Genomic DNA, 25,027 nt, shown 5'->3' with positions numbered 1-25,027 from the left:
CAGCGGATCCACCTCGATACGCGTTCCTCGGAACGCCCATTTGCCGCGGCAAAAAAGTATGGCAACTGCCGACGCTTTCTGCTCCCTTTCCTCTCTGCCAAGGTCACCTCCTCCTCGCGAGCAAGGCAAGCGTCAAGTCACTTGCACCGAGTTGAAAATGAATGAAATGCTACACCCGTTTCAGGAGGCGGATCGATGAAAGAGGCACGCCGTGAAGACGCAAAACGTTGAACCAGCGACGGCTGCGCGACGTCTATGAATAGGCTGCCCTGCATATGGGGCGAGGGGACGAACTTAAGGTACGCAAATATATATTTGAATGTAACTAAGAAATCTAGAGAAATGGCCCCTGAGGCACAATCGAGGATCCGACTTATCTGTCGTGCTCCCTTGATACAAGAGCGACAACGCGGTGCCGCATGGACTAGGTTCCCTTCGGAAGTGTTGCCAATGACAGCCGCCACGGCTGACGAACAATCAAACCCGAATTTTCTTGTCTGGGAAGTCCTGGCAACGATCGGGAGAACAGGGCTCGGCAGGGAGGAGGGGGAGGGGCGGAAGCATGCGCGGGTTCGAGTTTAAACTAGTCACAACCCCAGCAAACGGCCGCCCGCCCGGCTGATGAACTGCGTCCGTAGCGGACTAAAAAAGGCCAACAAAGAGGCAAAAAATGGTATGCAGAAGCTGTCCCACGCAGGAGAGAAATATGAAACGAAAAGCGGTAGATCACAAGGGAACGTGCCCGGCACGGCAACTGGAAATCGTCGTGGCCAGGGCAGAACTTGCAGAAGCACGCAACACGATGGAAGCAGACCCAAACAATGCATTTCACTGCGTAGCAAAGACAGGAAACAATTGTTAAGTGCTCACGTAACGATGCCGCAGAGATCGCGTACATTGACGCCCGGACGTTTAACGCACAGCGCCGACCTTTATGAAAGGTGCCGGCGGGATCAAATTCAAGTCCACGATGCACGGGTGGCCGCTTTGAGGCTTTCTTTACCGAAGACGATTCCGACCGACCACAAGGCACGCCAAGTTCTTCAAGTCGTCTTCGGTACGGACGAAGCCGCAAACGGAAAAAAAAGCGCAGTGGATCCAAGGGCGCGCAGCAACTGAATGTCAGACGTTTTCGGCGGCTTTGCTGGAGGCACGACGAGTCTGACGGAAACGTCCAAATTTAGAATTGCTACCATTTTCTGACAACCAGGAAGGATGAGTCGGTAACGCAAACGAGAAAACAAAACAGTGCAGACAAAAAGACTACTTCGCGCGAGATCCTAACGTCCGGGATGCCGCGTGCGTTTTCCCCAACTGAATTGGTGGGGCACGCCTGGCGTACTTACACCCAGCTTGATTGGACGTCGATTGCTTGCTGCGCGCTTTCCGACACCTGATTCCCAAGGAAAGCAATGCCTTGCTGAGAGCCAACGACGGAACCGAAAAAGAATAGGCGAGTCAACATCGAGTCACGACGCGCGTCTGGTCCTAGACCTTCGTGGGGGGAGGGGGGCCCTCTTCGGGAAAAAGCCTTGATGCCCTCCTGCCGTCGCATTATTGCAAAGAATTCCGGCATTACAGTTTCTCTATCCGCCAAACATGCCACACGCCGCCGCGCCCCCAGCCTCTCTGCCCTTCGAGGCAAACGGTGCATCTCCGTTGAAAAGCCGACGCATTCCCCTCGACGCGCAGAGCGGGGTAAACAGGTGTGCCGGCAACGGTCTGCCACCTGAACCGCGTCCCCCCGCAACAGTCGACGCCATACAACATGCTGCATGCCCTGCACTGCCTCCCACTGCGCCGAACCCAGCTTGGCCGGGGCGCGAGGGGAAACCCTCTGCCGCGGCTTTGCGTGCCAATCTGGGCTACGTTTGTCTCTCATCGCCATGCCGTGCCCGGAGCGCCGAGCAGAGGGTAACTGCAACACACCTACTTCGGCTCGCCCTTTCGTTTTGAGAACGTCCCGTTGCCGGGAATTAGGTCCTTCGCAAGAATTTGACGCTCTTTTTCTTTTGTAGCCTCCTTCTACGTCTCGACGATGGGGTTGTCTGGGCGGCAAACCCAGTTACAGCGATACCGCGTTCGTTTGTGAATCCGCGCTTGTACCTTCGTGGTATCGCGCCTTGACGCCGCGCCCTCGTACAAGTCTTAAAATATTTTCCTTCTCAGTTGCACGTGGAGGCCGCCACAACTCAGGACTCGTGAAACGATTTCCCTGTACAAATTATAGAAATTTTCCCCACGCAAAAAATCGGAAGGGGAGCTGTTTAGGGTCATGTCTTCCTCTCGATGCGCTTCCTGGCGGGGCAGACGGTCAAGCGACCCCGGGTCTGTGCCTGCTGGGTTTGAGTGCCTGTGCAGTGATCTCGACTAGTATCTTTCTAGGGAGTAACCGTTTGTCAGAGACCACGTGTCTGATTCTTCTGGTTTTTGGCCCGAGCCTCTTTTGTAGATATGTATCTTCTCTAAACACTGTCTTTTCCTGGCAGCCTGGGGGTACCCCGCTCCGGCCCTTCAGGTGCGCGGGCAGACTCGCCAGTTCTGGTTCATCTCCTGTAATGCCTCTCAGCGTAGAGTTATAAAACCAGCTGTCCTGTTGATGAACCACCACGTCTTTCTCGCCTTCTTCCCTTCCTCTCAATTTCTTTGTCTCCCCAGCCGACGCACAGGCAGCCCAGAATGCGTCAAACTGCCAGAAGTTCGAGCCGTTGAGCGATCCTTCTTGCACTCTGGAGCATTGTTTACCGCAGGCCACTTTGCCGGTGGCCTGGAAATTGTTGCCACTCCGATGTTGGTCGCAGCACTGACCTACGAAGGGAGCAGAGCGACACATTCTCGGTACCGCAGAATTCGCTGGCTGTTGGGCACGCGCGGTTTCCCCAATGGCCTGGAAGTAGCACACCAGTGAGTTATTTCTTAGTTCAATCTTACATATTTCTCAAAGCGGCGAGCCCCTTCCTGCCGTGTTTCCCAGTGGCATCCAGCCGTGGTGACCACCAGGGTGCGGCGTCGTGCTGAGGCTGCTTGGAGGCCTCCAGATTCACGCATGCCAGTGTTTCAAGCCGCATCGACGCTCTTAGTTTTCCTAGACGGCCGCTCAGACCAAGCTCATTACGTGCAACAACATGGAGTCGAGAAGGTTCGGCCGGCTGACGGTGTCCCTCGCGATTTCCACGGTCGTGGTGCTGCTCTGCATTTCGACCTTCGGGGCGTTCCCTGCCTCCACTAGCACGAGCGAATGGGTGCCAACTGTCTCGTCCGTCGGCGCCGAACCGGCGGCGCAGCGGTCCAAGAGATCGGGTCCGATTTCTCGCCGCTTGGACGCGCTCATCACAAAGTCGCTGAGGAAAATGTTGACGTGGGAGCCAGTTGAGCGTCCCGTGCCTTCCCTGAACTTGGACGAAGTCGTTTTTGTGGCGGGGAAGCACACGGCTGCGCTGTCAGCGTCCTTCGAAACGACGTTGGAAGATATCCTCGTGCTTTTCTACCGCTGGTTCGACGACACGAAGACCACGAACTGGGCAGGACAGGGCCTGGTTACGATGGAGTCCCTGAAACGCCAGCACACGCGCTACGGCAGCCAGATGGTGAAGGACTACATGAAGAAGCAAGAAGAGCCCGAGGAAGACGAAGAAAAGAAGAAAGCAAAGCTGCAGCCCGTCCAGTTTTATGCGGGGCTCGGGACCTGCCAGCGCCGCGTGCGTGACTGGCTCTTCGACGGGAATACTTTCCATCGACGCGGTGGCGAGGCGTTTCGCATCCCCGACCAGCTCACCGAAAACGACGTGAGCTTCATGCGGGGTCTGCCGTTCAGCGTCATTCGCGTGGCCCAGGGCGTCTTCTCGGAAGAGCCGCCTGCGTCGGTCAAGCGCCTCCAGCGTGAACTAAAGATCCGCGGCGTCACAACGATTGAAAAGCTCTTGTCGAGAACGAATTTCGTGGACCTGTTTGTCCTCTTTGACGTCTTCGACGAAACCCTGAGTCAGATCGACGTCCTCCGCGAATACCATCAGAACTGGCAAAAGTACAAAAGTGAAAGGTACTCCCCTCCCCAGGTTCCTCTCGGCGAATGGACGGAGAAACGAACCATGGAAGAGATGCTTCTTGACGATAACTACGCAGAGACGGACTTCCCAAAGTGCACCACGCTCAAGTGCGTCATGCAGTGGACGTGGCGCAAGACACCCGAGCGCACCATCGAAGTGCACAAGAAAAATGTCAACGCGCTCAAGCTTCTCCTCATCGGAAGCCCCGGCCGCGAACAGTCCTACACGCCTCGCGACAAGCGGTCAAATATGCACTTTCTGAAGAAGCTCGGAGACTTCCAGGACCTAGAACACACCGTCGACGCCCTGAAAGACTGGCACACGCGCGAAAAGGCAGACGCGGTTCTAGGTTTGGGAGACATGCTCGGGCTTCCTGGTGCCACCACGGTGCGGGACGAACGGTTTCAGAAAAAGTGGCATGATATCTTCATCAAGGTACAGCTCCTATCGGGCAAATACCAGGAAACGAGGAGTGGTGACGGGGAAGGGAAAGCAGAAAGCAATTGCTGGGTTTCACTCGCAACACCGAGCCACTCGGGTTGTTTGGCAAAACATAGAAACGTTAACACGTTGGCAAGTGAGAGGGTAGCAACGGAAGTTAACAGGTGTTCTGAACTGTGGTTGAAACCCCGCCAGTGTATCTCAGATCCACGAAGAGTCTGTTACTTCACACGTTTCAGCTTCTAGCCAGGAGGGTTTGTTCGTTTTGTTTCATGTGGACCAGCCTTCCATCGCTGTGTTCTGCTTAACAGAGGTGCTTCCTCGCAGACGTAGTCGCCTACGGTATCTCCATCTGAGGGTGGCACAAGTCCTCAACCGTTCTCCACATCACACAGTTGAATTTCGATGGATGTTCGTTGGTGTAGAGGCGTGCGAGACGAAAGCTGATTTGTGTGGTGTGTGTGGGTGCCAGGATGCCGGCCTCGATATTCCCTGGCTGATGACCCTCGGAGACGCAGACTCCGTTCTCAGTCCCTCTTCGCAAATTCGGTACCACTACTCAGTTCAGCAGAAGAATTGGCACATGCCGAACGACTACTACACAGTGAACTTCAAGTTTGGTGCGAACCTGACGCTGGCAAACGGCATGTTCGAGGAGACAGCCTTCAACGCCACAGTAATTGCCATCAATACCTGGGACCTCTTCGTCGGTAACCCCGTTGGTAAGACTCAAAAAGAGTCGCAGTGTACGAAGCGGAAGGCCTCTGAAACAGGTTGAGTGTCGATTTTGTCTCGATCAGGAGGATGTCTGCTGCTTTGTCCCATCCGCTTTCGTCTTTTCATTTGTTCGACAGTTTCAGGGCCGCTCTAGATGTAGCCAGATGCACTGTTGAAACAAGCAATTATCTTGGGTTGTTGTCTTTCGCAGACACATAAGTCGCACTTTCGTCGTGTCAGCCCCCGGGTCTTGAAGGTGCCGTCAGCGTCGGCGTAACCAGCAGCGTGAACCACGGCAACTAAAAGCGTGTACAGAGCGTCAGACCACTGAGTCAGGATACAGCTCGATTTGCGTGCGATTCTCTATGAATCAACAGATGACGAGCTTGCGAAAAAACGGCACATTTCTCACATTCGGCTGTAGACCGTGGTGGACCTTTTCTCCGGGAATCGGGGTAGCGATAGTGGAGCGAGAAAGGCCTGCGACCGTTGACGACGCGGAACAGTTCTGAATAGTGTTCTGCCTGAGAAATTCTGTGCGCTTGTGACGCAGCGAACAACATGGCATCGTGGACGAACAAGCTGTGGTGGCTGAGTGAGCAGCTGTACCAAGCGACGCAGAAGAACTCGTCATGGATCATTGTCATGGGACACCACCCGATGCTGTCGACGGGGACCGAAGGCGAGCAAGCGCGCCTGCAGAATATCGACGATCTGTCGAAGAGCCGGCGGTCTCGCGGCCTGGAGTCGTTCCTGATCAACACGTTGTTCATGCATTACCAGGTGGACGCGTACGTGTCGGGTCACGACCATTTGATGGAGTACAACTCCATTACAGACGTGGACCGCAACGTCACGGTGTCATTCATCACAAGCGGCGCGACCACGCGTTTGTTCCACAAAGACGTTGGCCGAGGGTGGGTCGGACGTTTGCGCGGGGCTCTCTATCCCGTGCTGTGCTGGGGAGGCAGGAAAGTGATTTACGCGCTGAACCCGGGAGGCTGCAAGCCGTTGCACAAAGACCAGCAGCACCCGGAGCAGTTCTTCGTCCAGTCCCACGGCGGCACTTACAAGGTGAACATTGAGGAGCGAGTGACGACGGCGACTGGTTTCGCTGCGATGAAACTGACCAAGGACTACTTGCTCATGGACTTCATCGACGCGCGAACGCGGAAGTCGGCTGTGCACAAGGTGTACAGACGGACGAATCGCGAGGGAAGAGACATCAAGTTCATGGACCCGTTTGCCGACGGCCGGCTTCGGTACGAGGAGCTCCTGCTCGACCGCGAGGCGTTTGAGGCAGAAAACGCCGAGGCGATTGAGAAGGAAGTCGCTTTCGCGCGGAGGTGTCCCGTTCTGGCCGAGAGGCTGAAGTTCCACATCGCGGAGATGAATGAACTCGCGAGCAAATACAGCGATTTGGTCCAGCAAAAGGAAGCGTACGAAACCATGACTGACATGATGCGCGATGCGATGGCCCAGATGGGGACAAACGTCCAACGGAAGATCTCGGAGATTCTCTCCAGCATGTACGTCATCTCTGCAGACCACCTTCGACTGGAGCAGAAGTACAAAGAGATCCTCCAGAGCAAGGAGAACTTGCCAGAGAAGGAAGATCCGCGCTACAAAGATCTGTTTGAACTCGAAAAACAGTACGCAGAGACTCGCAAACTGCGCCGGAAGACGTTCGATGCCTTGCAGTCCGATTCCGGCTCGGTCGACGTGGACGACGAGGAGAACCTCAGGAAGTACATCATGACCATGAAGCTTCTGCGAAAGCAGATGGATGATCTGGAGCGAGAGATGAAAGAGTATCCCGACATCGACCAGAAGAAGGCCGCGGACGAGAAAAAAGCCAAGGCCGAGCGCGAGATGCGCGCTCGGGGGCCGAAGAATACCATTGTCATCAAACCCCTCGACACGTCTCTACTGGCACGCATTCGCCGGAAGGAGCTGCAACTCCGGCGCCACCATGCTGTTTTTGAGGGCCTCAAGAGGTACCCTCAGTCTGGGCTGAAGAAGGTGAGAGCGGAGATTGACATTCTCAAGCGACAGGAAGAAAGCTTGAGGCGGGAACTGGCCCACCTCCACACGCTTCGGCAGCGCAGCCAGCGGCCGATGCGGCCCTCGGATCAGTGGGAGAAGTTCCAACTGAAAGACGAACTGGAGACGAAGCTACGCCAAATCAAGGCGTACATGGACGGCACTGACCAGATGCCGGCAGCGAAACGTTACTCGCAGAGTGTGCAGGACGAGATTGAGGCGATCGAAGCTCAGCGGGCCACACTGGAGAAGCAGCTGACTGAAGTAGTCGACGAACTGGCGGACCGCAAAATGACTGCGGTCCAGATCGCCTTCTTAACCAAAAGCGCCGAACTCAAGAGGAACGAACTGGTACTGGAGCAGCGGAAACTGTTGTCGCCAGAAGAGCTGTCGCTCCCGCAGATCCAGGCAGCGCTCCAGGCTGCAGCGGACAAGCAGCTGAGTCTCCAGGCCGATGTGGAAGCCCTACAAGACAAGGTGCGGCTAGAACTGAATGCCATTGAGGATGCGTGGGAACAGGACATGAGCGCCAAGGGCTACAACATCCACGACCTCAGCGAAGGCGTCGTGGTAGGTCCGGAAGTCGAGCAACGCACGGAAAAGGAGGCGCAGGCAGTCGTCGACTCTGGCGCGGTCACTGCGGCCGCCGAAACCCTGAACAAGTTGAACAACGCAGAGGAGAAACTAGCCGCTGTCGAGGAGGCCATGAAAGATGTGAACTCGGTCAATGGCGAAGACAAGACAGAACTGGAGACGATTCTAGGACCCCTCCAGAAGCTCCCCGGAAATCGGAAACAGCTGCAGGAAGGGGTTGCGGAACTCCGAGAAAAACTGGAACAAGAAATGGGCACGTTGGAGCACTTGGATCCGACAGACGAAGAAGGTGCAAAGGCAAAGGACCAAAGCGAGGAGAAGCCGATCGCGGCGAATGTGGACGACGCTGATTCCACGGCCGAGTCTGAGAAAGGAAACAAAGTGCCGACTTCAAATGAAGAGGCTAACTCTGTGCAGACAGATGACCGAGCAGAGGCAGCCGCCGCTGCCAATAACAATGTGGGCGATGAAGCAACAGAGGCGACCAAGACGGAGAACACACTGTCTCCTGGAGGCACGTCACGGCGTCTCGCGAATGTTCTTGAGTTGTTCAAGAGCAAACGCGATCCGTCGCCGTTCAAGAAAATCGAGAAGATCGACGTGGGTCCGATGGATGCGTGCATGCAGGTCCCGATGCTCGAGGCGACCGTTCAGCGCCGCCTGAAACCTCAGAGTGACGAGGAGACGAAGGAAAAGTGCGTCCACAAGCTGGCGAATCATGCGTATCGTCAACAGCTGCGGTACATCCATAGTGGCATGTTCTTTTCCGAGGGTCCACAGGGACTGACGCCAATCATGTACGACGTTCCCTCGGTGCACGTGACTCGGGCCTGGAGCGAGTACTTTGGCTACACCCACATGTCGCGTTTCAAGAGTGTCATGAAAGACATTCGGCATGGGCTCCAGTTTGTCCATCAGACGTACAAGACCTATTCATTCGTCGAAGCGATGCTGATGGAGCTGCGCGAGGCACAGAGGCGAAGAGAGGAAGAACTCGAACTTCCCTTCGATCAGGACATTGACGTGAAGGACAGTGACATCGACATGGATGCACTGCTCGCTGCGAGCGAAGCACCCAAGAATCCCGAGGAAGAAGCAAAAGAAAAGAAAGAGAAGAAAGGAGAGCCAGAGGAGCCGGAGCTCGGTGAAGATGAACCCGGGGCAGACATCCCCATTGAGGACATCGACACAAGCTACGAAGACGACTAAAGATCACAGCAAACCTAAGTGCGACCACATGTGTAGCCACCAGCGCTGTTTCGGTCGCCGTCACTCGTGGCGCAGCCGAACGTTCAAGGAGATATGAAGCACAGAAAATATCACCCAGCTGAGCGGAGAGCTCTAGGACCGTGACGGCTTCCTTGACAAATCCGTTGCGTCGGTTTCCATTTCTAGATAGCACCACGATATGTTGCGGAAGCCCGACTGAAGAAATCGGACTGGGTGGGGTGAATCACGTTTTTCTGACTCTGTATTAGTACTCGCCTTGATATCGTCGAAGAATAGAAGGGCATGGACTCCTTCCAGTTCTCGGACGCATCCCAGCTAATTCGAGGGAAGCGACAGCAGAACTGAGACTTCCCGGTCACAGTGACAACCAAAGATTGCTGGATTCTGCGGAGTTCTTTCGTTCTCTGGACCACCTGCGGGGCTGGAATGCGCTACAGTGACAGGTCGATGGATAGGCATAGAAATTCACGAATGAAGCAACACGCCTGTGGAACTAATGACTGTCAAGCGCCCGTGCTGCGGAAGTCTTTACCACAAAGGCTCGCAGACAGAGGCGTCTGTTCCTAAAGGCTTTCGGTTTCAAAACGAGAGAGTCTACCGCTTTCAACATTTTTTTGCATGCTTTATTCTGGAGCCGAGTTACAACGTATCTGCTCCCGTCGAGGAAAACAAACTTGGGAGAGGTCTTGCAAGTTCCGCTGTGGAAGCCCTCTCGCCGCTCCAGCTAAGGTGTCGGTATTGCCAGGCGCCGTTGTGGCATCCTTGTACTCCCCACAGTGGACTTGCTATGACGCAGCTGAAAACATCCAGAAGGATGTGCAGCTTTTCCCGCTTTTCGGGACTCGGTCTATGTTTTAAGTGTTTTCACGAGTTGGATGAACTAGTTCGCTTTTTTGAGACCTGCGGAAAGCGGGGACGAGCGCTGAAGGTATGCTGTACCTGGTTCCGTTTCACGTGAATTGCTTGGCGTGTGACTCGAAGTGCAGGAAGTTGTGGGAACACATGCAGACGGCTCTGCATTTTGAAGAAAGGGGTCGGCGCGTGTTTTATCTCCTATCGAATGAGCCGCTTGGGAGATCGGAGAAACGTCGGAGGTTTCCCGTGGCGTACAACTGTGGTGAAGGCTAACGCTAGACAAGGAATTCCAGGTTCAGTGACAGCGTTTCTCAAATCTGTGAAAAGCAGTTTTATCTTATTATCATAAAGGGCGGTATTTGCTGAATCAAGAAGGAACTGATCTTATTAAAACCTGCATGTTTCTGAATTTACGTTGGAACGGAAGGATGCCTTGTAGTTCAGTGTCTCACCGCGTGTGACGCCACTCGATCTCGATTCTGCGGGGGCACCCTCTGGACGTGGGTTTTCACAGATGTGGCTTCTTCCCAAGGAGAAAATGCATTCCTAGAGCACGAATCATCGTACTTACTTGTTGGAATGATAATTTCATTGAGGACGCAACGATCGCCCCTACCTGTCAGCTTATTCCCCGTCGCCAAATCAGTGATGCATGACAACAAAAAGAGTTCCTTACTGTTACATGACGCGAACGCTGGCATCCAAGAACAGCTGGGCGTAATATGGAACTACAGCATCACCCCAGCAAAACCATCCCTTGCATGTGCATCGATTGTAAAATCACGCATTAGGGAACCCAAAAAAATGCAGCTACAAGCCGGCTGGTAACGTCGTACGCATTTGTGTCGGTTTCCTACGCCACTCCAGCTACGTGGAAGCACCCATTCTGGGAGTTAACCTCAGGAAATGCACTTCTAGTAAGCCTCAGCGATGAAGTCATATGCTGGTCGTGTCAGATGGACGCTGAATTGAGTGTCATCAGTTGCAACATTTGCGCTTGTCTAGAGGTACTGCTGACCTGTAGTTTATCAACAGTCCGTCAGGAACGGTTGCAGCTGAACCCAATCCCCCGAGGAATTCCCACAGTATATTACCCAGTTGATTTTGACGTAATCTGCTACCGCCACCCAAGAAGACCAAAAACCACTTCGCGATATTCCTCTGATGCACCAGAATGTGACGTCTGAAGGAGAGCGGTGTTGGTAATTCAAACACACCTCAGCAATGTCTGCCCTGTATCGTGGCTGTCACCTGCATGCCTTCCTGTTCAATATGGACCGATTTACAGAACACAAGGACAACCTCATATTGAGACTACTCTTACGGACTCAAACCTGGGCAAGCTGCCTATCCAATCTAAAAACAGGTGGTGAGTGTCTTGAAGGCAGGAACCTCCAGTCCACGACAGCGCAAACGAACACGTTTACCCTTACTAAGGCAAGAGCCAAGCGCTTGGCCACCCACATAAACAAAGAACAGAGAAAGAATGCGTCACCCCCGTTTATCATGAGTATCTGGGACTTTATTCACACGGGCAATAGAACCCAGTTTTGCACGCATTCCACTTCTGGGGACACTTCACACACTCCGGTGCAACTAGTGGCCCCACCGCAGCCATCACCGCTAGGCGCCAAGCGGCGCCGAACCCAAAATGGATGTCCGCCTTCCTTATCCCGACTTTACCACAGTCACTGTCCGCGGCACTGAACATGCATTCATAAAGCAGATATTGGGATTTTGCTTTCTTTCCCGCGCTGTTGCCGAATTGCGCAAACTTGGTGAAAACCCGCTCGCGCTCCTCGCCGTAGCCGGTGCGTCGGCGAAGCAACTGAGCTGTGTCGGCGAGGTAAATTTCCCGTGCCTGGCACGTGGCGGGCAACGGAAACGGGATCAAAAAAATAACGATATTCGTGGCTGACCATGCACTTTGTCATACGGATGCATGATCGAATACCCGTTTAAGTCGTGCAAGTGATGCGGAATCGATATAGAGGGAATCTGGCTTGGCTGAGAAACCAGCTCTGAATGTGGGTCGACTGCAAGATGCAAGTACTTTCCACTTGCAGTGCCCTTGAACTTCGTCGCTTGCGGGCGGCTCGCAATCCCGGATGGCCTTGACCAAAAATTTTTTTCCAGGATGGATATCAGGCGAGGTGTGCACTCTCTCCGTCGTGGGTGTCCGAAGGATTTTGTGTCGCAAATCGGGCTGTGCGTCTCTGTGGCTGCGTTGCTCGCGGGTCGAGAATACGAGCACCACCTTGTACGGGTCTGCATGAATTACAGGTACTAGGCAGCAACTTCCTTACCTCGTTCGTCTCTCTGTGTCACCCCGCTTCCCATTTCAGATGGACAAGGGATACTTGTCGCGCTTCAGATGCCCAGGATTGTGACTTCAGCGACAGAGACAGGCCCAGTGAAAGCCGCCTGGAGGAAACCCAGAGGAACAAGCTGCTGTAAAACTCGTGTTTTGCTTTAGTGCTTGGAGAAAAGATGGGACTCGAGGACGAAATGGGGTTGACCTCTTTGCCAGTTTTTCTGCTCTGCCGTTAAATCCGTTCAGGATCGCTGCCATCGTAGAATTTCTTCAGGTGCTCGGTCGATGCGCCAACTTTTCCGTAAACCAATGCCTGTGCTGCAGACGTGGTTCATTTAAACTGGACTATTTTATGCGTCCTCACTACATGATTTCCTCTGTTTTTAGCCGCACGAACTAGAAGAGGAAAAGACTCGTGCACAGGCCGGATGCTGGCGCAAGAGGGACGGATCAGCCGTTCGAGGGGCAGGCAGTATTGGGCAAAGTGCGTACAGTCTCCAAATTCTTTTCAGATCTGGGCTTTCTTTTGCTCTGGAGCTTCCGCATTCAAGTTTTCTTTTCAGTCCTTATGCCTCTGTTTGTTTCCATTTGACTCCTCTCCGGACAGACGTGATTTTCCTCTCTTTTCTTCCCGGGAGGTTCGTCTCTCTTTGGGCCACTTTCAAGCCTGTCGCTCGGTATTCATACCTAGAGATTCCTCTGTTTTCGAACAAGCGGGGACGATCATTGTCCCAGGGTCCACGTTTCTACAAAGATGGAAAGACGTACACGTCCGGATGTGTCGCCTCGCTGGCAAGCCCGGCGAATTCACTTCGTCTGGCTGACGGCGTTGGCAGTCCCCATTTTTCTGCTGTTCCCATCGTTATCACTTCTGGAGAGCACATCTTCAGCCGGGTGTTCCGGTATCCAATGTTTTGCGAGTTTCCCTGGCGTCGCTGCTGGCTCAACACACTCTCGCGAAGGGGCGGACCCTTCGCCTCAAGAAACCCTAATGCAGCCTAGACGTCTGAGTGGCATCATAAAGACGTTGGTTTTATGGGATCCAGTTCAGCGTCTGATGCCGAGCTTGAATTTGGACAGTGTGGTGTTTGTTGCGGGGAAGCATAAGGCTGACCGATCGGCTGCATTTCACACGACAATGGACGACGTAATGACCCTGTTGTTGCGGTGGTTCAACGAAAAAGACAAACCGAATTGGCTGCTCCAGGGCTTTGTCACGGAGGCTGCTTTGTTTCGGGAACACGTCCGGTATCAGGACCAGATGATCCACGAGCAAACGCAGAATCAAAGCGAACAGCAGCCGACAGACCCGCAGGCAGGCATGGACAAGGTTTTGAACATCGAGGTGTACACTTATCTAGCGGGTGCGAAGCGACGTGTCAGGGACTGGATTTGCGATGGCAATACGTTCATGCGGACAGGCGAGGAAGGTTCTCATGCTTTCAAGCAGCCGTTTCTAACGGAACGCGATGTTGGTTTTCTCCGGGGTCTTCCGTACAATGTTCTCCGTGTCGCGCGAGGCGTGTACTCCAAGCGTGTGCCGGCATCGGTGAAACGTTTGCAGGAAGAGCTGTTTCACCGCGGCATTCGCACGCTGAACGACCTTCTGCTGAAAACCAATCTCATGGATCTCTTCGTTCTTTTTGACATTATGGACGAATCATTCACCCAAATTGACGTTCTTCGGGAGTTCTCTAACAGGTGGAAAAAGTATCGAGCGGAGGAGGTCGTTCCCCCCCTGCTGCCGCCAGGCAAATGGGAGGGAGAACGGAGCATAGAAGAACTCATGCGCGACGACCACTATCCGTCGATGAAGTTCCCCAGATGCACCATGCTCAAGTGTGTGATGCAGGACACTTGGTCAAAAAACGCCGTAGAGACGATCACCGTCGAGAAAAAAGATACGAATTCTCTCAAGTTGCTTCTCATTGGAAACACGGGCATCGGTGAGTACAAGTCACGTGCAGAAAGAAAGGGTCTCTGGTACAAGTTGAAGCGATTCCTGTGGACAAATGAGTTCGACCAAACGGTTTCGGCACTCGCAAAGTGGCATGCGGAAGAAAAGGCAGATGCTGTCCTGGGTCTCGGGGACTTTCTCGGAATACCTGGCCCTCTTTCAGCTCGTGACGAACGATTCACAAAACGGTGGTACGACATATTCGTCAAGGTAGGCTAGAAGTCTTACAAACGTGTTTAATGTGCACATCGAAGTGATTTACCGCTTTAGATTGGTAGCGGGGGTCGTAGGATGAGTCCTGGTAGGGAATGGCTGGTCGTACGTGTACGTTTCACAGACCTGAGCTTCCAAACAGTGTGCAGCGCCGCGACTAATTCGCCCTGTTGCTGTAAATGGTCTGTGCTCAATTTGTGGAGGCGTGTCTTCTTTCTCGTTAACACACGGGTGGAACTTTCGATTCAGTAGCATAGGCGTTTCTGTGTGCTTTGCGTTTTTTAGATGTACGGTACTTCCCGTAGGCAAATATAATATATATGTATATACATATATATACCCTTGCACTGTTGTGTAGCTACTGGGGTTGAATGGGCGTATGATTCACAGAGTTTTGATGCAGTGAGGCGGACGCAGTTGCGAGGATTGGCCTTCCACTGCTTGACTACAAGCCAAATTCCTAGAAACCCTTGTGTGTTCAGCTGGGAGGTGAGATGAAGAAGGAAGTGCCCGGTTCAAGAGACAGTGGATGGGCATTGACGTCCCCCTGGGCTCGTGGCCTTCGACCCATTTTCAAGCCATTCTCAGTTCTTGAATGATTCGTCTTTTTACGGTGATACATGTATTCGATGAGGCGCGCAAGACTGCGAATTTTGTGTATGTGCACGACTGCTGCTTGCCAGGATGCCAAACTGGACATCCCGTGGCTAATGACGCTTGGAGAAGAGGAGGCGTTGGTGAACCCGTCTGCTTCTGTCCGACACCACTATACGGGGGAACACCCTAACTGGTACATGCCGAATGATGCGTACACCGCAACGTTCAGTTTCTCGACAAGCATGACAATGGCCAACGGTACAATTCAGCACGAGGCCTTCAACGCGACCGTGATCAACGTCAACACGTGGAATCTCTTCGTAGGCAATCCTATCGGTAGGTCCAGAACAAGCTCGTTCGCAATCGAAAAGCAGGAATGTAGCCTGGGTGAGAGTTTAATCGTGTTTGCTACACTCTTATTCATTTCCTAGTCGACCGATTATGTAACGCACAACTGACACAGTGGGCTGTCCTGTGAGGCAACTTTGGCTTAAGGCAAAGGAAATGTTGAGTCTTATTCTTGGCATGTAAAATGGTGTCAGTTGGTGCCGTTGGTGCTGTTTCGGGTTCATGATATATGGTTACAAGACTTCCGCCGTACTTGGCTGAGTGGGGGATCACGACCGCGTTAGGTTTCGCGTAGTGTGAGACTGGCGTCTTGTCGTGCAGCGAACAATATGCAGTCGATGATGGACCGCTTAATGTGGCTGAGCGACCAGTTGTACACGGCCGTCAACCAGACGACGAACTGGCTGATCATCATGGGCCACCTCCCGCTGGTGTCTACTGGCCCTCAAGGCGAGCAGGGGCGCCTGCAGTACGTGGATGATTTGTACAAGAACGGCCAGCCACGCGGGCCCGAGGCCGTTCTCATCCAGATGCTTCTGTCGCACTACCAGGTCGACTTGTACGTGTCAGCTCACGACCATTTCATGGAATATGTTGCATTGGAAGATTTGAGCAAGAACACAACTACCGCCTTCATCACCAGTGGAGCGGCTGTGCGTCTTCTCGACAAAGATGTCGGGCGGGGGTGGATTGGACGGCTGCGTGGCGCACTGTACCCGATTCTCTGCTGGTCTGGGAGGCGCATCTTGTACGCGTTCCACCCTGGTGGGTGTCACCCGGAACGCTGGGATCAGAATCAAGCCTACCGGTTCTTTGCTCCCGTGAACAGCCAGTACAAAGTCAACATCGTGGAGCGGGTCACGAAGGCCACGGGGTTTGCCGCATTGCGACTCACTAAAGACTATTTGGTCGCGGAGTTCATTGACAGCCGGTCGAAGAAGCTTGCTGGTCGCAGGGCGAGCAAGCGGTCGAATAAGGATCAGCGCGATATCCAGTTCATGGACCCTGTCGCTGAAGGTCGACTGCGGTATGACGAGTTGGAAGCAGCGAGAAGCGCGTTTGCGGACGCAAATGAGGAGCGCATTAGCAAAGAGATACAGTTCGCGCGACAATGCCCCATCCTTGCACAGCGGATAAAATTCTACCAAACTGAAATCAACGATCTGGTATCCAAATACGACCAGATCGGGAAACAGAAAGATGCATATGAGGTGATGGACGACAATACCATTGAAATACTGCTTTCTGAAGGGGTCAACGTCGTCTCGCGCATCGCACAGGCCGTCTCCGAAATGAATGTCCTGGCTGGGGACTACGACAAGATGGTAAAAAAGTACCGCGAACTCATTGACCTAAAAGATACCATGCCTGCGGCTGATGACCCCCGTTACGCCCAGTTGTTTCAACTTGAGAAAGCCTACATCGATGCTCGGAAGATGCGGCAGCAGACAGCACGGGAACTTGCAGTCGGTCGCGATGGCATGCAGGACCGAGAGGGCGAGAAAGATTTGGAGCGCATGATTCTCAATATGCAGGTGATTCGGAGAGAAATTGTTGCGGTCGAGAACGACATAAAAGCGAACCCGTTTGTGCCTTCGGAAGAGCAGCCTGAAGAGGGCAAGGTGGACGTTAACGGTGCTGAAACGCCGGAAGGCGGTGATGGTAAGGAGCCTCTGCCAGCAATCAAGTATCCTGATGATTCCTTAGAGGCACGCATTGAGCGAAAGCGGGAGCAGCTGCAGAAGCACGAACGCTCGTTGTCGGCGTTGAAACGCGCTTCTCCAGAGGATCGCGAAAAGATCAAGATGCGCATTGTGGAGCTCGAAAGGCTGATCAAGGGTACTCAAGAAGAACTGGCTGCTATGCAACAGCGCTTGCAACGACAGCAGCAAGCCATGCGTCCGTCTCGAGTGTGGCAGCTGCTTCAACGGAGACAGGATCTCGAGACAAAGTTGTTGCAAATCAAGATTTTGGTAAACCAAGTGGAAAAGCTTCCGGAGGAAACGCGAACGTCGCCTGACGCCAGGGCACAGGTGGAGCGTCTCACTGCGCAACGAGTGAACATTGAGAAAGACATTCGCGACATCAGTGACGAGCTGGGGACCCGTGAGCCGACGGAACTGGAGAAGCAGTGTCTGGACAAGAAAGCGAGCGTATGGCGGGCCGAGCTCGTTCTGGCTCAAGAGTCTCTTCTTTCCGAAAAGCAGCGGTCTATCCCTGTTGTTCGTGATGCTGTGCACGCAGCGAAGCGATCGATTGGCGGACTGCGGAGAGAGCTAGAGGAACTCACAGAGAAAGTAAAAGTAGAGTTGCGTGAACGCGATGCAGCCTTTGACGCAGGGCTGGAGGCGTCACGTGTCCCGCCACCAGAGGCAGAAGGTAGAAAGGTGACGCCTGTTCCGGCGCCTCACGTGCAGGCGAATCTCGAAACGCAGGGCAGGTCACGCGCCGATGCGCTCATGCACGAATTCAACGGCGGTGAAGATGAAATCGCTGTTATCGATGAGGCGATTCGCGTCAGCCCACTTCTTAGTCCGGAGGAACGGGCAGAGTTAGAGAAGCTGGTTGGACCGGTTCAGGATTTGCCGCAGAAGAAGGCAGATCTGGAGAAACGGCTAGCTGCACTGAAGGACCAGGCGGAACAGGAAGCGCAGGAAGCAAACGTAGACCCTGAGGCGAAACGTGCAGGAAGTGGTTCGCGCCGGCTCTTCGAATTGTTTGAACCGAAGAAAGAACCAACGCCTTACAAGCAACTCGAACCCATCGATCTTGGACCGGTTGACTCTTGCTTGCAAGTCCCGATGCTGGAGTATCACGTCGAAATTGCGTTGCACCCCACTATGCAGAAGTATATCAAGGACAAATGCATTTTCATTTTTGCTCAGATGGCATACCAGACCCAGTACCGAGTGATTCAGCCCGTCCATTTATATCTGAGAAGTCACAAGGGCCTCCAGACGCTGCTGTACCGCGTGCCCTCCGTCCATGTATTCCGGGCGTGGAATCAATTTTTTGGCAGCATGCACAACACACGTTTCAAGAGTCTTCTAAAGACGCTGAAGAAAGGTTTGAAGTTCGTGCATGAAACGTTCAAACCGGTCGGGGCCAGAGGTGAGGCTCTCGAGGCGAGTTAGCACGAGGCAATAACAGTATCCTCGACAGATGCGGGAGAGAGGGAAGAAAGCAAAGGAGAGGCGGATCAAACGGAGTTAGCGCAACAAGAGGAAGAAGCGCAATCTGAGGATGAAGGGAATCGAGAAGAAACGGCGAACCGAGGAGAAACAGCGGATCAAGAACGAGACATGAATGAAGAAGAAGCAGTGAATCAAGAGGGGGGAGCAAGTGAAGGGGAAGCGGCGAATGAAGAAGACGGGCGATACACGGACAACGAGAGACAGGAGGCGAAAGAAACAAGTGACAGGGAAGATTCGACTGACGCAACGGAATGAGGTTTCCTACCTCCCAGGTTCTCATTCCCGTTTGTTAGTATACTGGACGTAGTGTGTTTTATGACGATAATTGGTTAATGTTATAGTGTGGCTCATATCAGGGTGTGTCTTAGCAAGGAGAGAGGAGCCATTTCAGAATTCGTGATATTGGCGTTATGTAGTGATCAAAATTGTAAAGAGTCTCAGTCGCGAGAGACAAGCTCTAGCACAACTGCATTTGGCGCTGTGGTGCGGAATTGAAGAGTCAGGTACCTTCTACCATGCAGCATTGTGACACGGGTGTCTAGTAAACGCCGTCGCGACAGGGAATTCAGGATGCGCTTATTCTGCTCGTATTGTGACAAGAGAACGTGACGATGCACTGTGGTGACAAAGGATTTCAATTGTCTGTCCATAGATGTAAATCGGCGTCTCCGTTGCGCCGCGTGAGGGTGATTTGCCGAGTCAACAAACAGGCGAGAAAATCGATAGTAATGTGAATAAATACTTCACCGTGTTCGTCGTTGATATCAAGGGTGAGTGGGGCGTCTCATGACGAACAGGCCTCCTGGTGGAAATAAATTTTCCTCTCCAACTTGTTGATGCTCCTCACCTTCCAGTGAGAGCGTCAGAGACCGACCAAAACAATCCCGTGTGCCCCATACTTACAAATGTGTTAGCAATGCCGTTTTGACTCAGAACCTACCAGTGCGTATGGAAGGTCTCGTTCCGTGTCACAGTTAAATATTTACGTGACAGGTTCCTAAGGGTGCCGCAGATGGGAGTGGCAGCGTCACTTATGAGTACTGGATGGATGGGTGTCAAACTCGTCTGAATGAAAACAGGTTCACAAGATGGTAGGGTTGTCAGTTTGGTTAATCGTCCTGACATCCCTCCATCCATTGAAGACTCGTCCCATGTTGGTCCGCTCAACTGCCTACAAGCAACTGTTTATGACCGCTGCGGTTCGCCCGATTTGGGCTGAGCCAGATTCAACGGTAGTATCAGTCTTCAGGTTATTAGTCTAGTTCTGTTCGCGAATGTTAAATATGCACGTCTTTTCTAGTATACTCCGAGCATGTATACGTGCATATCGTGGTTGTGTGGCTCCGAGGCCGAAAGGGTCACTGGAGGTGGGTTTGTCTCACGAAACGCTCGATTTCGAACGCAGTCGTTATCAATATGAATGGGATAGAGGGAGCATACGAGTGTCGTGCGATCGACCCTATGTGTATGATTCATTCACATCTGTGGGAGTGGGACCATTTTTTCGAAGAGGATTATTCTGATTTGACGCTCCTGTAGCGTTTCGTCGTCGTGCTAAGAGAACTTTGAGGACCTACGATGTCAAACTGCAGTCGACCTACAAAACTGAGCTCAAGTCCATATGTTGGTTGCAGACCAAGCTGGTGCTTAATTATCTGTCAGTGAATCCCTGCTACAGCCACGGGTACAATTAAAAGTGATCAGTGGGTGTTGCCCAGGAAGGTATACAGAGCAGAAAGAGACAAGGTGGAAGGCGTGCGCATTTCAGAGTTAGACTCTACAATTGCAGAAGAACACTTAAAAAAGGGTCACACACACACGTAAATGTGAATGTGTGAACTTTTAGCGGTAACATCCCTGGGAGACAGAAATATAATCAAACTGACTTATTTGAATATGTTTGCATCCGATTATTTGCCTTTATATGTTTTTAAATCGTGTGGACGACATTCTCTGCTACCATGGGTGTGTGCCCACTGCCGTGAACTAGGACACACACTGAACTATTGAGAGTTTGCGCAGTCACCGAGTCCGAGTACAATATTGATCAGTGGTTTCTCCACCTTGTTTTTCACCGCACGCTGAGCCCTATGTGTCGGCGGTGCTGTTCCCGTCACACTCGATGAGATTGGAGGCCACCATCTGCGGACACATCGGGCACCTCTACGTGCAAACCGAACTTTAGCGCTTCTAATGGGGGCACAGAGCTCTGCAAAGCATTACGAGCATGAGTCCTGCTGGCAGTCGTCTCATGTGAAGGGTTTAGGGCCACATTCGGCATAGGGAAGGAAGCTGTGGGGTCGTACTCATGGGAACGCCACTGCTTTGAAAGTGAAGGGTCGTCAACGGGTGGCGAAGTTGACAGAAAATTGACGTCAGGTGAGGAAAACGGTGACGCGGGCACTGACGCAGCAATCTCAGCTGTAGGTGACGGTGGCCGGGCTACATACGCACGCCGCAACAAGGCAGACACAAAATCACACATTCTAGATCCATATAATCCTGCATCGTCGAGCTGTCTTCATTGCTTCTATGAGCCTGGGGCTTCAGTGTATCGCTGTGAAGAACAGATACAGTCTATATGGTACGCATTTGAGTTCATTTTGAGCGAGACCCAGGTGTTTGTTCGTCAGACATTCTTTCTCTAACGCTGTGTTTCTCGACGGAAAACGTGGTTCTTACCTGATCCCGTGAAAAACCGCCACAAAAGGTCGCTGTCTAGGCCTGTCAGAATTGAGAAAAGGGAGCCCAGTTGAGGTAGCACTCGCTGAGTAGCAGTCCAAGATCCCCTCGAATCTGCCTGCGAATTTGCTTTGTCTGTATCCTGTTGATGCGGAAATAACAGCGTCGAGATCGACGACACTACAGGATTTTCGCGCTCTGTAGCTTGAGCTGCAGCTTCCGATGCGTGGTTTAGGGCGAGTTCAACGAGTTGCCCAGGAGTCATGGCCTCCAGCCCATTTCCTGCGTTGCTGCCGGCGAAGTTCAGACCGCCAGAATCCTGATATTTTCTATATTTATCAAGGGGGAAGGCTGTACCTATCTCTGTTGGCGTTAGATGAACCGTCTGTCTTAATGACCCTGTCCTGTAGTCGTCCGTCCCAAAAAAGCCGTCCGCTCTTGCAGGCGGCCCTCTCGTGTAGTCTAGAGCCGACGCATTGTTCAGAGAAGTCACTCCTGTAGAAGGGGTTTCCTGGCCAGTGAGAAACAATGGCTCTGACGGGGATTCAGGCATATCTTGTGCAAAGCTACTTGGCGCCGAAACTGTTGCTAGCGGCCTTCCAGAAGAAGAAGCAATGTCTGTATGTGGCGCGCTGAGAGTATTGATGAGTGTGTCTTCCTGGGCTTCGGCTGATGTGCCAGTCAAGAGCGAAGATCGAGAAGGGCCGGAAAATTGAAGAGGCGGCAAGGCCACCTCGTGAGAGTCAGCAGGCGAAATGATGGTTGCAACAGGTGGAAGGGTGATGAGTTGCTGGGGTGTTGGCTTATATGAAGAGGTTTTTGACAAATGATGAACGTCTTGCCCTCCGTCGTGCAGCAGAGAAGATGGAAGAGAGGTGCCGAAAATCGGTGGCAGAGGTGGCAAATGGAAAACTAAACGACTGTCTCTCCTGTCTGCCGTTTGCCCTGTGACGCCCGTGTTTCTGAACTGGTTTTCTTGAGAGGGATGCACAGGCTGTAATTCATTAAGAGCAGGGTACGACAGCCCTGACGTAAGAGAGGAAGGGAGCAGAAAACCGGAGAAGGGAATACCAGCCTGATTTGCAGAACGTTCGACTCCTGGAGTACCATGGTTTGAAGCAGCAGAGCCACCTATAGCAGAAGGCTGTGTTTGGAAAGTCTCGCGTTGTCTAGCGACAGGAGCCACAATGGAGCTTTTTACCAGGGAGACTAATTCGGGGAAGGAACCGCCTGTCTCCTGGGCAGTACCAGAGACGTCAGAAGGGATTCTACCAAGTTGTGCATCGACGCCAGATGGGACGACCAAAAACGGCCCCACGTGAGTTATTGTGGGTAACAAATGCACATATCTATTCTCGCTATCAACGACTGGAAGCAGGTACAGTAGTTGGGGAGGACTCGGAGCAGATGATGGGGGGGAGCCGAACGCAAACTCCACTGTGAAGGACGACTTTTTCATCCGATTCTCAGGAGCATTTCCACCATTCGAAACCCGGGTTTGTTCGCGTTGTGTTCTGATGACTTCAGAAGCCGGTTCCCCCCTGCTCGAGGGCGAGCCTGTGAAAGACTCAAACTTCCTGTTATTTTTCCCCTGTTCAAATTCACCTTGCCACTGCTGGTATTCAGTCTCCTGTTCCTCCTCATCTCCACTTTTGGGAGAACGGAAACCCATGTCGAGAAGGTGGTTTGCAAACGCTTTCACACTCACTTGCTCCGGCTGTGGGCTCTGTTGTCCCGTGAAAGAAAACTCGCTCTCCTGCCGTCTTGTTTCCTCACGTCTTGCCTTATGCTTCCCTCCCCAGGTGTATGGAGGGCCGAGAATGTAGCCCAAACCCTCTAGACGTACCGCCTCGGAAGCGGAAGGAGGGGGTAAAACTGAATCAAGAGAATCACTATGTACCTTGCTGTCGTTCAAGCTTACCTCTCTCGGGCAGGCAATTGTTTCTGTTCGTGCTTCCGTTGCAGTCGTCGATACTGAAGTAGTCCCGTTTGGATCTGGATGGCTTGCAGAAAAAGACCTTGTGCTTGCCGTCGTTGTGGAGGTAAGCAAACCAGAAGTATTTTCGGTGCCCGTTGAAGTTTGAGGGGATGCCCTGTCATGCGAACAGCCGAGGGACACTTGAGACCCTTGAACCAACCTTCCAGTCCGACACCCGTTGGCGTTTTTTGCCAGCAGATACTCGGGGTCAGGCCTATCGAAAGAAGGGTTGGATACAATGGCTTTCCGTTCAGACGAAAACATTTCTGGACAAGGCAGTACACCTGCCCTCCCCGTATACACAGTGTCACTTGTAAACAAGAAAAGCAGAACGAGAGGAGAAAGGAAGAAGAAAGAAGGGCGAAGTGTCTGCGGGATGCCCCGTACCGAAGGTAACGGAAAAATTTCCGTTGTGATGAAACTGCAATCTAAACTATACAGCAAACAGCTATCCCGGGAAAAAAATGTCTTTCTGGTGCATTTCACTGCCTGGTGGAAACACGCTTTTGCTCCACGAAGAGTCGAGGTTGCAGTAGGTTGTGTTCTAATTCTGTTCAAAACCTGTGAAGACGGACTGAGTTTAATGGCTGTCGCGCTATGCGGGGCTCTCTGTTTCTGTTCATCAGAGCCGAATGCGTTCTCCATCAATCGCGACACCCTCATTATGCTCGCGCAAGGCAGAGGCTCAAAGAAGCATCAGAGAACGGTTTGGTGGACCCAAGAGAAAGGGACAGAGTCCACCTTTGGGTTACTTCCATTCTTCATGTGTCGCATCTACCATACTGAAAAAGCAGAGGAATTCGTTCAGCTCCAAAAGGTGAGTCTTCAGCCGAAGAATCAGGTGGACTAAACTGCCTTTCGCGGAGAAGGGGAAACAACGCTCAATAACGTTGAACTCCGGAATCACCTAGTCGGGCACTCTCTGATACGGGAAAGGCCACTTTCATGTGTGAAAGGACGCACAACACTTCCTTTCACGTCAAAATTACCAAATGACGTTGAACCAAGGAATTTCCTGCCAGCGCTTCCACGGCCACGTGAAGCAAACGATCAAAGGAAAAACAGCGAGGGAAATTTGGGGGCATATTACCTGCAGGAATTCGCAGAGACTGGTGTTCTCGAAGTCTGCACCAGTGACCACAGTTCTGAACGGTCCGATAGAAAACGCGAAGCTCCGGCCGTTCAAACACGAGTAGCAAACAGCGTTATGCTTGAGATGCGTACCCTGGCGAAAGGATTTGCCAAGTTATAAAGTCACGTAAAAATTTGATTCAAAACCCGAAGTTATCTGAGGGGAGAAACCCGGACGACCAAGCACAAGACACACGGAACAACAAATGGGGAAAACTTCGAGAGGAAATCATGGAAAAAGTCAAATACGTGTACCGTCAGAGCATCGTCCCCTCTGGTGGTAAGCCAGTAGTCTTAGTTTCCTCGGGAGGTCATAGAGGGTCCCCAAGCATCCGCACAACAGCAAACTGCATAAAGGGGAGAAAGTCTCCTTTGCACAGATGCATGCTGCCATTCCACGTACTCCCAAAAACCACGGCTTCTTCCGACTGACACGTGAAGAGTGAAAGAAGGCAGGCCGTCGCGTTACTGCTTTCAGAGAGGGGATGACGAACACATCTAGCGGAAAGGCGGTCGGCTAAGTCCACGGAGCCTATTTTAGAAACTGTCGGTTCAGTCCTTACAAAATGAACAGCAAGTATAACACGGAAATCCGAACAATCTGGCTGCATGAAAATATCCTATATCCCAACTGAGCTGTGTGACTACAATCAGCCGATAAACGGCGTAGATAAAGTGCACCTCAAA

General features: G+C 52.5%; 3 protein-coding genes across 3 annotated transcripts; 2 read left to right on the top strand and 1 right to left on the bottom strand.

Moving 5' to 3' along the window:
• The first annotated feature begins 2,017 nt into the window (after positions 1 to 2,017).
• Positions 2,018 to 12,157, top strand: TGME49_228160 (acid phosphatase). Its single transcript, XM_002366397.2, has 3 exons — positions 2,018 to 4,481; positions 4,960 to 5,209; positions 5,758 to 12,157. The coding sequence occupies exons 1-3, from the start codon at positions 3,126 to 3,128 to the stop codon at positions 9,048 to 9,050; spliced, it is 4,899 nt and encodes a 1,632-aa protein (XP_002366438.1). The 5' UTR covers positions 2,018 to 3,125; the 3' UTR covers positions 9,051 to 12,157.
• IMC2A (inner membrane complex protein IMC2A) lies at positions 12,124 to 21,030 on the top strand. The gene is made up of 3 exons (XM_002366398.2): positions 12,124 to 14,407; positions 15,094 to 15,343; positions 15,677 to 21,030. Exons 1-3 carry the CDS (start codon positions 12,995 to 12,997, stop codon positions 18,487 to 18,489), a joined length of 4,476 nt encoding a protein of 1,491 aa, XP_002366439.1. The 5' UTR covers positions 12,124 to 12,994; the 3' UTR covers positions 18,490 to 21,030.
• On the bottom strand, positions 20,083 to 23,245 carry TGME49_228175 (hypothetical protein). The gene is made up of 2 exons (XM_018780198.1): positions 21,232 to 23,245; positions 20,083 to 20,991 (listed from the first exon to the last, which is right to left on the bottom strand). The coding sequence occupies exons 1-2, from the start codon at positions 22,901 to 22,903 to the stop codon at positions 20,663 to 20,665; spliced, it is 2,001 nt and encodes a 666-aa protein (XP_018636093.1). The 5' UTR covers positions 22,904 to 23,245; the 3' UTR covers positions 20,083 to 20,662.
• Positions 23,246 to 25,027: the final 1,782 nt, after the last annotated feature.

The sequence above is a fragment of the Toxoplasma gondii genome, chromosome X, assembly GCF_000006565.2.
Source record: "Toxoplasma gondii ME49 chromosome X, whole genome shotgun sequence".
Lineage (NCBI taxonomy): Eukaryota > Apicomplexa > Conoidasida > Eucoccidiorida > Sarcocystidae > Toxoplasma > Toxoplasma gondii.
Note: the sequence above shows the minus strand (reverse complement) of the source record. Positions and strands in the feature narration are given on the sequence as shown.